We start from the raw sequence: 12,409 nt of genomic DNA on the forward strand, positions 1-12,409 counted from the left end.
AACAGATTTATTCACGTGTCTTCTCACCGATGAAACTGTCGCATCCAGACAGCAATAATATGACCACAACAGAGGACGAGCGAGTTTCTAGCGGGTTGTATATTCTACATGTTTATATCACGTGGTCATGTGATCACGCTCTGCTCACAAGATGGCGTCCAAGAGGTCGCTGGAGTAGCAAAGATACGAGGTTTTATCACCTGGACCAAGTATATGGTTAAGTGTCTCATCTAAAGCATGCATTTTTGGACTAAAATGATCAGACGAGCACCGAGTCTGGAGAAAAACACAGATCCAGACAGTAATAAAATGACAAAAGCACCTGTAAAATAGGAAAGTGCAGATAGGGCTAATCTGTACTTCAGCGTCGCCTCTTCTTGCCGTCCATTTTTCCATGCTCATCTCTGGAGGTCCACTTGAGGTTTCCCCCACACACACAACTTCCAACAATTCATCATCGTTTCACCGTCTTTTCTAAAACAATGTTTTGCTTGACTCACAGCACCAAAGATTCAAAAGGCGAGTTCTTGCACCTACAATCCCCTTCTCCTGAGTCACGTTTACCTGCACAAGATTGAAAATAATCATCTTTCACACTGTAGAGTCTCTCACTCTAGTCGACGTTTTTTTGTGCACTTTTCTGGCGACAAGCTTCAGAATCTTCAGTCTGGCTTTCAGCACTTCAAGAGAAATAATATCAAATTAGCATTGAGCGTTTAGACTTTCCTTGAAAACTGAGCCCACTAGCTGGCTTCTGCTTTAATGAGCCATAGAAGAATACTCATTTGCTTAAAACCTAAACAAACAAACAACACACACACACACACACTGTGTCGTTATAGTGACTCATTCCCGAAAACATAGGAAGTTAGCTAGTAATTTCGGCTAATAAAATCATTTTAAACTTACCTAGATAGATAGCCACATGATATTGAAAAGGTTTTAATGATTTATTTTGCTAAACAACAGTGCTTGAATGCCAACAAGTCTGTTATGACGTGGGACTTTCATTTTTCTCTCTTTCGTTCTTTAAAAAAATGGTTTGTTAGCGTCGATTAGCTGTCTAGCAACTGAACGGCTAACAACGAGTGACCACAAAGGAGGTTGCCAGGTTGGGAGGAGTTCTGTTAGATATGGTTTCATTAAAAAAATTATAATTCATTATAGATTTAATAAATCATACACTAAATTAATGAATAAATAAATAAACACTAAGTGAGTTACATATATATATACACATACATGACTTCTGTGTGCCTGTGTCCTGATTATTCATTTTAATTTTTGAAAAAGTCAGATATTCAAAGGTCTTTACTCCAAATCTGGCAACCAGGGTACCAAGGTTAACTTACAGGAAGAAACCCATTGATGAAAGATAGCATCTTTCTGATATTGTTTATTACAGATTATAACAAATAAATGGATATTTATTATTGTTATTATTATTATTATTATTATTATTATTATTACAAGCAGTATAACACATTGCATAACTGGAAGACTTTCCACTAATTAGGACTTTACCGTGAAATGATTCCTCTTCTTATTTATCTGAGATTAATGTCGATGAACAAACTCCATCATGTTGTAGCACAAACATCCCAAACATTGAACTTATCCGTAAAAAAAACAAAAAACAAAACCTTTTCTGTTGTTATATTTCAAGGCAACCCGAAACCCGTTCTATTCACCACCCATTCACCGCTTCCATGTCGCTCACTACAACAAAAAGACTCGGTTAGAATCACTCTTTTCGACACGCACTGACTCACAACACGCCGCTTTCGCCATTTTCAAACACTTCGACATCTTTCGCGAAGCATCAATAAACACAGCGCTGGAGCAGAATTAAAAATAAGCGGATTCTTTACGCTTTGGGACCTGCGACACAATCACACTGGGCTGTAGTACAAATCGCACTCTGTTCAACTCGTGAGTGCACTGTGTGTAGTGTGTGATGGATTATTTCACGCACTATGGAGTGCGCTCAGTAGAGGGGAGGAGGAAGCCAATTGGAATTCAGCCACAGAGTCTCGCCCGTTTTCGGTCTGTTAGTCTCAACCAATAAAAACGCAAGGAGACGGGCACGTGGTTTGGGTCACGTGCTAGGGAAGTTAGCGGATGGGAAGGGAGCGGTAAAAGGGAATAAATGGATAAAATACGCCACGCTGGCAATAATAATAATAATAATAATAATAATAATAATAATAGTTGTTTTGTTATTGTTTGTTATTATTATTGTTATTATTATTATTATTACTACTACAGAAGGTTAACTGGAGTGTAAAAGGAAGGCAAAATTGTTTTGTGTTTTTGTGTTGTTTTTTTGTCAGCTACTGTACACTGCATACCCAAAAGTATGTGGACACCTGACCATACACCTGACCATAAAACTTTCTTCCTCAAACTGTTGCCACAAAGTTGGAAGCACGCAATTGGGCCTTGGAATCGCCGTTTCAGTAATACCACATGTTCAAATGTTTCAGGGCGATTTTAAATAATTACAAAAATTGCCTAAATAAAATCAATGTGAATAATAACAATGGATGATTTTAATCGTTTTGAAGCCATATCATGTGCGTATTTTACTTTCGCCTGGATGTTACTGAATCACCCACTGTATATAGAAGTATAGTGTCTGGGTGGAAAAGGGAAAATGTAACTCTATATTACAATTTATCTACAAAAACTTCAGACAACTATCAAACCCTGCCATAACCCTCTCAGTCTCCAGTAATCTCCTTTAATTCATAAAATCAAACCCTTTAGATGTTTTGTTGTGTAAAATTTCTTTGTCTGCATTTTCCTTAGGGGTGTGCAAACTTTTGCATTCTTTTGCACACTTTCATGCTCGTTCTTTCTGTCAATCAATTAATGAATTACTCAGCTGATTGAGTGATTGATTGGTTGTATGATTAATGGAAAAAGAGAGTATGTGAGATTTAATTGTGTGCAAAACTTTGTACCCCCTCATTATTTGGTTAGCTAGGTCATTGTTAACTTTTACTACATTCTGCGCAGGCTTTGTGTAACCGTTCTTTAGTTCACAACACATGTGAAAACGCACTTGGCTCATAAGCGATTCTGATTCTGAGGTTATTTAGTTTGTATTAAGATTCAAGTCTGCTGCTAGGCTACAGAGAGAGACAGAGACAGAGAGAGTGCGATTTGGAAACATTAGCCTTTAAGCTCCAAGAGAGTCCCATCTCAGCTTGTCACTGTCCCCAAGAATATAGGCCAGCATGTGTGTGTGTGTGTGTGTGTGTGTGTGCACGCACAAAGAGACAGAGACACTCCAGGAACAACTATTACAGATGGCAAACATATTAATGCAGATAACTGCAGCTGTCTTATCAATTCAGCTTCATCTGCACTTTATAACTTCACGTATACATCATCTATGACTGTCCATTTCTCTCTGACAGTACCTCTGGTGTGTGTAAAGAGCGATGTGATGCTAACCGAGACCCAGCGATGTATGTGTTACTCTAATCTGGTTTTAGAAAGGCCGTCCAAACAGGTCTCACCAGGGTAGAGAGATCAGTGCAGGACATCTGAATTACTTATCACAACATCATGAGGTTGCTCTGGTCGTAAAAAGAAAAAGAAAAAAAACCTGCAGTCTAGTCAATGTGTAAAGGTCGCATAAACATAAGCGGCTAAGATAAGATAAAATAAGCAGTTGATATAACGGCAGCAAGATAGAGTGCTATGCGTAAGTATTCACCCCTTGACCTCTTCCATATTGGAATGATAGGTCATGAACTTACATAAAACAGTCCATAATATTGAAACTGAAACAGTGCTTGCAAAATTGTAACGTAAAAATTGCAATTGCGCAAGTATTAACCAACTTCCCCCCTGTGTTGCTGTGAGACCCATACATTATTTCAGAAGTCACATGATTAGTTGGAAAGAGTTGACCTGTGTGCAATTAAGTGTCACAAGCTCTCAGCATTAATGCACATGTTCCTGGAAGAACCCAAAGTTTATTAGAGAACATATCTAAACAAACAGCATAATGATAACCAAGCAGTTATCAAAGCAAGTCCAGGACAAAATTCTGGAAAAGTATCCATCGAGATATTAAAAAAATTCCCTAACTTTGCAACACCTAATCCATTATTTGTAAATAATAGGCATGACAAACGATTCTGCCTAGAGGATGCTGGGTAAATAGAGGATTCAGCAGAGACGCAACAAATATGCCATAGGTAACACTCTCCATGATACTACCACCAACATGCTTCACAGTCGCAATGATGTTTCTCAGTGGTGTTAGGTTTCAGCACATTATAGCTCTAAAGTGATCTTATGAAACTAGAAAACCTTTTCTACATGTTTGCGGAGTCTACATGCCTTTTGGTAAACTCACAGCGTCCAAGCTATGGTGTCTGAGGGTAAAGTTCGATGTCGATGATCTCTCCAGCTCCTTAAGTGTTACAATTGGACTCTTGGTTGCTTCTCTGGATAATATCCTCTGTACAGGTTGGTGGACAGCCTCCTCTGGTTGGTGTCACTGTTGCGTCATACTCTTTTCAATTTTAGTAACGGATTTAATAACCGAACCCCGTATTCACATCGAGATCATGTGACAGGTCGACTCCGTTCAACTAATTATGTGACTCCTGAACTAATTTAGGGGTTTCACAGAAACGAGGACGAATATTTATACAATCACAACTTTGAGTTTTAACTAATTTTGAAAAGTTTTTTTTCCTGTCACTTCAATATTACGGGCTATTTTGTGTAGATTTGTGATTTATAATCCTAAGTCCCAGAACAACATGTGAAGAAAGGGGAGGGGGGATACTTGTGCAAGGCTCTGTTGAAGAGAACAGTATTCATTAAAGTGCACCTATTATGGTTTTTCAAATATTACCTTTCATGTAGTGTGTTATAGAGCTGTTTGTGAATGTAAAAAGTCTGCAAAGTTTCAAAAATCAAAGCTCACGACATTATTGTTATTGACTCCCAAAAGAAGGAACCGATTCTGAACAGCTGAAACAAGTCGTTAGTGATTCCAGACTTACTTCCTGTACTAACCTACATATGTAACAGATGCAGCTGAAAGCTGTTACGGTAGTGGGCGTTTCCTTTTTGACACACGCTGACAGCAGTAGACCAATCACAACAGACTGGGACATCTGACCAATCAGAGCAGAGTATGCTCTCTGAAAGCAGGAGTTTAGAATGAATCATTTAGAACGAATCATTTAACGAGTTTTTTGTGACACTGGGGGGAAAAAGGTCATGCTGAGAAAATTATGAGCACGTTAAAGTGTTTTTTGACCTCGGATGCACATGAATCTATTGTATGAGACCTTTAAAACAATTTTAGGCCCGTTTCAAAACCATAATAGATGTGCTTTAATAAGCAATTAAAATAAATATTAATGGTAATTGCTCAACATGTTAGAACAGTACAGGAGATACACATTCTCTTGTAATTCTGTGGGGGTTTTTTTAGTGAGAGTTATTGTTATTTAATAGTTTAATGAGGATAATAATCTGCTGATGCGACAGCAACAGGATTAATATGTCCTGCGTGATTTATTTAAATTGTCTTCGAGCAAACATCTGGTGTCACTCAGCAGGCACTTGTTTGTTCTCCACAGTTAAATATAGCGCATTTTCCTCGGCTCAGTAACAGACGTCTCCACGCAGCGTAACACGCTTATTTCTTTCCTTTTACTCTATTCAGAAAAAAACGTTCTGTTTATTACAATATGCAAATGAGGTAACAGATCGTTAAATATGCACCCATTTGTATTTTTAGCTTTCTTTTTCCAGCCGACTTAACCCCCAAGGTTTTATACACACAGTTTTATAGATAACATGTCACTTGAAGTCAAAACTAACTAACTAACTAACTAACAAACAAACATTTTAATGCATTACCTCTTTGTAGTGTAAACTACAAAGGCCAAACAATGGAATTTCCGCCTGTTTTGGGCGTGCCCGTGTTCAGCATTGAATTTATTTGTGATGTCACACTCCACAGTAGTGGTTAATGGCTCATATGAAAGTAGACACTCAGGGCTTTAAGAATTTGCAGTAAATTGTTTGCTCAGCAAGGGACTCACAGCCCCTCCCCTTTCCCATCGCCCTGATCACCAGCAGCTAAACACAGAGTCACGATACTCTACACACAGAAGCCCAACAGCGTCCTGAATCATCTTATAACAGACTTGCTCTGATAAAATGATTCATTTGTTTATATAGACTGCCGAATTCCTCTGATCTATGGTGTACTGTGAGAAAGAATTTATGGGTGAGTAAAAAAAAAAGTTATATTTTCAAACACTACTTTTCTAACAAATACGAAATGTTCCAGATTTAAAAAAAAAAATAGATGTCAGTAAATAATGTAACATATTACGTAATAGACCACTTCGGGCAGTGGTGGCTCAATGGTTACTGAGCGGAAGATCGGGGGTTCAAGGCTCACCACCACCAAGCTGCCACTGTTGGGCCCTTGAGCAAGGCCCTTAACCCTATCTGCTCCAGGGGCACTGTATCATGGCTGACCCTGCACTCTGACCCCAACCTCCTAACAAGCTGGGATATGCGAGGTAAAAAATTCACTCTGCTGTAACACAACCTTTATGCGACAAATAGAGGCTTCTTCTTCTTCTTTTCAGACAAAAAAAAAATCTAAGCAAAAATCTAATCCAAGTCAAATTCTCCAGAATTCTACCAGAAACCTACCAGCCAATATTCTCAGAAAACTGTCTAAAATGTGCCTGAGACTACTGATGTTTTTAAAGGCAAACATATTGACTTTTTGTTTAATTTATTTCTGTATACTGCTCTTTATCAATGTTTAGGAATATAGAAAACATTGCATTTGCATTCGTTTATAAGCCATCTTTGCTCCACGGCATTTCTATACATGTGCCCAAGACGTTTGGACAGCGCTGTATACATTAGGAGAATGAAGTTGTGAGACTCACTGCTCGCGTTGCTGCCGCTGATCAGTGGAGGCTCGTCTGAGTCCGAGTCGTCATCATCCTGAGAGCAGCCGGCCTGGATGGCACGCAAGTAGCTGTGGCTGCGTGAGCGGAAGCAGGTTGGCCCCGGCAGATCCAGAGCCTCCACCGCCTGCGAGTCCATGTGGCCGTAAACCGCCGAGCACAGACAGCTCTGATCCATCTGGAGGGAAAAAAAGCAAAACGATATGAAAAATCCAAGGGGATCTGAGGTGGACACCAGGTGGGGGAATTACCCCAAGTTTTGGGCAACCATATATATATATATATATATATATATATATATATATATTTGCACTGAAGTAATCTGATAATGGGAAAACTTGAGCCTAGATAATCACTAATCTGTTTCTTTTTCTAATTACTCACTGAGAAAAAAAAGGATGGGGCATTAAAATTCTCCATGATATAAAACCTTCCTAACTTCCTAACTTGCCTTAATTTGCATAAGAGGTTTGAAGTACTTCCATTTTGCTACATACCATATAATACGCAGCATCATTAAAAAGTAAGTGATGAATTATTACACGACAGCGTTGTTCAATTCTAAATTCTGATTGGTCAGAAGGTGCTGATGAAGTTTCTATAACAGCAGCTCTGGCAGTAGTTTAGGTGCAAATCACAGCTTTATATCAACATGCTCGTTTTCTAATATGTCATTGTTTCTATAGTAACAGCTCATTCACAGGGACTTATACGGCGGACGCTCCACAAAAAAGTCTGAATCGGTGAATTGTGATATGGTGATGTTTTCTGTGAGATGTTTATTTAGCATTCAAGGAAGGAGTCTCCAGTGTCAGCGCTTTGTGTCAGAATCAGAGGCAAAGCTTTAAGTTCATTGACTCTGGGACAGAGCATTTTTTTTTTTTTGGTCTTATTTTTGTCTTAAGAGTGAACAAAAGAGAGGCTGGTGAGGGAATTACTGTTTATTGCTGCTGTAACGTAGGTGACAACAGGAACGAACTTGCCTCACAGATGTTCCACAACATTAAATATAACGATAATTACTACTATAGTATAATTACTATAATGAAATCGAACTAAAAACGGATAAAAAGTACAACGTGTCATTCTTTGATTAAAAAAAAAAAGAAAAGAACAATTGTTGGCATATTGCTGTGGTATAAGTGGAAGTTCAGAGGACGTTGTGGTATAAGAGTTCACTTCAGTTTTTTTAACGGTTCGGTGCAACTGATGAAGAGCGGTCCCACTGCCTTGTCTTTGACGGACCTGATCTTTCCAATGAAGCGTAAACAGAGGTCACAAAGCATTTCAGTTTGGTGTCAAGGCCAATAATCAAGGCCAATCCAGAGTGTGGCTCGCCAGTGAATCGAGCTCATCTTCACCCGTTCCTGTCTCTACCTGTATCTAGCACAAAAGGCAACTGTGCTATTCACCAAGCTGTGCTGCCTGCTGGGAGAACGGCTACAGCAGCTGCTCTGCAGAAACGATTGAACCGTTTTGATGTGGGAAAAGCGAGAGTGGTTTCTGTTTGTCCAACCACCAGGCGACATTTCCCACAGCACTGAGAGAAGATGGGAGCGCTGCTCTGTGTGTGAAGGGATGCTATTAAAGGTAAACACCGAAAACGAATACAAAGGTAGAAAGAAATCTTTCCATCTATTGTACACGAACCAGGATATTCCACTCAGGTAGAATATACTATAGACCACATTAACAAACCACATAAAAGAAATGAAGCCTTTATAGCTCTAAAAAGGACTCGCTCTTACGACTGTGTTTATTTAGAGACAACATTTAGAGACAAGACTGTCCTTTATTTATTTTTTTTACCATGTTCTTGGTCAAATTTTGCATTAATCACTTCAAAAGACAAAAAAATACATCATCATATGCGTAAATCCACTGAAGTTTAGTGGGTTTATTTTATTTTTTAAAATCTAAGAGGCTTCTGATTTTTTGGCTATGTCACTGTAGAACCAGGGTTGGGACTAAAAAAAAAGGATTAACCGATTATTTCATGTCATATTTCACCTGCACCTCCACCTCCACCACTCCCAGCTACCGGAAAGCTAAAAACACAGAGTGGTCTCAAGAGCATTAATACACAGCTTAGATATTTGTGCTTCTACAGTATATAAGACTCTTTGATTGATTGTATTGTTGTGATGTACCTGTACCTGAACTTAGCTATACGGGGGATAGAGACTGATCTATATATCAAAACGCTGTGTGAGCAATACACCAGGCAGAAAGACAGACCATCTCTTTTTTTTTTTTTAATGTATAAACTGATCTGTCAGGGTTTTGACAGAAATAAAAACATCCACACTGACATTCTGATATTTGCTTGTTAACCTGATGTCTCTGTCTTTTACACTCAAAGTACAGAGAGATGTGCTAAATGGGGCAGTGGTGGCTTGGAGGTTAAGGCTCTGGGTTACTGATCGGAAGGTCAGGGGTTTAAGCCCCAGCACTACCAAGCTGCCGTTGTTGGGCCCTTGAGCAAGGCCCTTAACCCTCTCTGCTCCAGGGGCACCATATCACTGCTGACCCTGTGCTCTGACCCAAACTTCCTAACATCTTGACAAGAAAAGAAGTTCACGGTGCATATGTATTTGTGAAGACTCATTATCATTAAATACAGAATCTGACTCCATGTTTGCTTTGGAACGCCCACTTCACAAGCCAATCGAACCTGATTGATTAACACCAGAAGTCCCAGAACATTTCACTTAGAAATACGTCATGCTGCAGATAAAAAATGCGTTTGAATTCCTTCTTTGCTCCTGAAAATTCTCTGAAGTCTGGGATAAGACGAGCTAATTTAGTTTGAGCCCTTCTTTCTGTTCATTCTTCTCTATCTTGAGGAGATCTAGATGTATATACTGTATTCTTCAGGATCTGCCATTTTCTGCCATTGCAGCACTGTAAGAAATAGCCTATGAGAAGTTACAGAAATTTGCCAAAATATTCTGAACTTGTTTTGCGATTGACCCTTCGACCCTGAAGCCGTGCTATCTTTATACATATTACTGGTTAGGGTAAGGGTAGGGAAGTTAAGGATATTTTTAAAACAATTTCAAACAATCTGAAATTCAGTTACATTTTGATCATTAAACCCAAATGTGACAGGAACATCATAACCAAGGAAGGATTGTGAAGTCAAGCAGGCAAGACAGAGTGTGACAAAAACAAACTAAGGAGGGAGGAAGAGTTAGAGAGCTGACCTGGCTAATGCCAGAACCTCGTCCGAGTGTGGACGAGCCATGACCGAAGTTCCCTTCTCTGTCCCAGTGCTGAGAATCGCTCTGCCCCACCAGACAGTCCAGGTTATCCAGGCTGCGGTTGGTGGTGAGTTCTCGTAGAGATGGCAAGCAGCTGAGGGACAAGAAATTGGGACAGGAAATAAGAAAAAATAGAGCCAAGCAGCGATGAAGAAGAGGAAGGATGACAAAGAGAGGATAAATCCGGACATGAAAAGATCAGGGAGATGGATGGGATGGAAGGGGGAAGAAGAGTATTGGGAGAAGAGGAAGAGGGATGACGATAGATAGAAAGGCCAGGAGAAAATGAAGAAGGACAGTGAGAATTGTACAAAAGAGTTTTTGTCCAGCTTTACCAAGCAGGATCAGAGAAAGAATTCATAATCATAAATGCGTAACTGGATTAATTAAAGCCTTGACCAGGAATTGCTGAAATATACCCAACCACCAAAGTGGTACCACAAGAAGCAATTCCTGATTGGGCCTTTACTCTGATACACATGCACAAATGAGCCTCAGCACAGAGGATATCTTCGCTATCTGTCTGACCAAGTAATCTCTACAGGGTTCTAGGTTCTAGCATTAGTCCATTATTGGTCACTTGCGATGTTTCCTCTGCCCTGTGCACTGGGTGAGTGGTTAATTGGTGTGTTTCATGAGGGAAGTCAGGAAGTAAGTGGACCAAATTTTGTCTGCTCTGGGTTGAAAAGGAAAGTCTCAGGTAACCAGTTGGTTATCAATGTGTAGACATGTAATATGAGAGGAAAAAGGCATATAGTTTGACCAAAGAGCGATCATACAGTGGTCAGTGGTTCCCAACACTGGTCCAACAGTACCTCTGCCTTGTACATCTGGTTGTTTCCATGCCTAGTTTGTTTTATTCATGTCAAGAACAGAATGCCAGTTTTGTAGCCAATTTGTGCAGATGGTTTTACATTGCAATGTTTTCCAAGTGCACCAAACTGTTTGCATGTGATTGGTCAGGAATTTGGTAGGGTGTGCCTTAATAAGAAGAACAATAGGAAATTGTTCTTCTAATAGTGTCTTTACTTCTGCAAGCCATAGAAGTGTATTTGTATGACGGAAAATATATAGTTGTACAGTCGAAAACCCAAATCAACTGAGAAAGGACTTGTTAATTTGCAGATTAGCTGGATCAGGTGGACTGGTAAAGATAGAACAGTGGGTTTTCCTGGACCAGGGTTGCTAAACACTGACCTAAGTAATTCTGATTCTCTCCTTTTTCTCAATACTGAACTTTGACCGATATACATTAGCTAAATGAAGATATTAATAATGGTGTGCATCTCAGTGTAAATGGGAATTTTTTCTAAATAGTCACTTCCTTTTTAAAAAAAATCCAAACACTGATTGGTGACCACATACTAGTGCAGCCATTTTCTTCTATTTCATTTCATGTAGAGTGGCTAAAGGAAAAGAAGAGTTCGATGATGAAGCAAGTGAGTATTGTGGGGAATCAGGATAAAGCCATGGCCTCTAGAGTGGTTAGGTGGAATCAGGGAGGATCTATGGCTTTGCTCAGGTGGTGCTTGGGTGGTGCTCGGGTGGTGCTCGCGTGGTTCTCGGGTGGTTCTCGGGAGGTTCTGTGCCACTGACCTTGCCAGGTGCTGCATGGAGTAGGCGTTCTGTAGAGGAGCCCATGCAACCCCGTACTGCTCCCACATGAACGGGCATGAGCGGTGTCTGTCAGTGAGTCGGGTGGGGATGGCGTTGGAAGGGGGAGGTTGAGCGTTATAGAAAACAAAGACACTTTGACGTTTATAGAGATGTATACTGCTTAGAGCTTTGATTCTGGTACCATGCTTTGGATCTGGTCCTAATTTTTAAAGACTGCTCTGGTGGCTGCAACAAACAAAGTTGAGGACTGTTGGAATTTTTTTTTTCATCCTTATGATTGACTCATCTGGGGCTAAAAATAAATGCCAATGGCATCAGCAAAAATGTTCTCTATGAAATGTTTTATAAATGGAATGAGAGCAAGCCTAGTTTTAGAGGAGACTAGAGGAATTTTTGACCCAGCGATTAGGTCATAGAAGACCAACGGAGTAGCAAAAATACAAAATAAAATTCTTATATATTAGATGCACTCACGTTAATATATCAAAAGGAGACTGAGGATTGAAGGATCGCAGAGCTCTAACTAAATCCTCTCTGAGGTTCTGGCTCAAT

The 12,409-nt window shown here is 39.7% G+C and overlaps 1 protein-coding gene across 1 annotated transcript in view; it reads right to left on the bottom strand.

Annotated features, from left to right (window-relative positions):
• The window catches only part of dlgap4a (discs, large (Drosophila) homolog-associated protein 4a), a 105,689-nt gene that overhangs the window by 19,279 nt on the left and 74,001 nt on the right, over window positions 1-12,409 (bottom strand). The window contains exons 5-7 of the mRNA XM_053644388.1: window positions 11,837-11,923; window positions 10,184-10,334; window positions 6,957-7,155 (exon numbers count right to left, since the gene is read on the bottom strand). Of these exons, the coding sequence (XP_053500363.1) occupies window positions 6,957-7,155; window positions 10,184-10,334; window positions 11,837-11,923 (437 nt within the window). The remainder of the gene's footprint in view (window positions 1-6,956; window positions 7,156-10,183; window positions 10,335-11,836; window positions 11,924-12,409) is intronic.

The sequence above is a fragment of the Ictalurus furcatus genome, chromosome 15 (genome assembly GCF_023375685.1).
Source record: "Ictalurus furcatus strain D&B chromosome 15, Billie_1.0, whole genome shotgun sequence".
Lineage (NCBI taxonomy): Eukaryota > Metazoa > Chordata > Actinopteri > Siluriformes > Ictaluridae > Ictalurus > Ictalurus furcatus.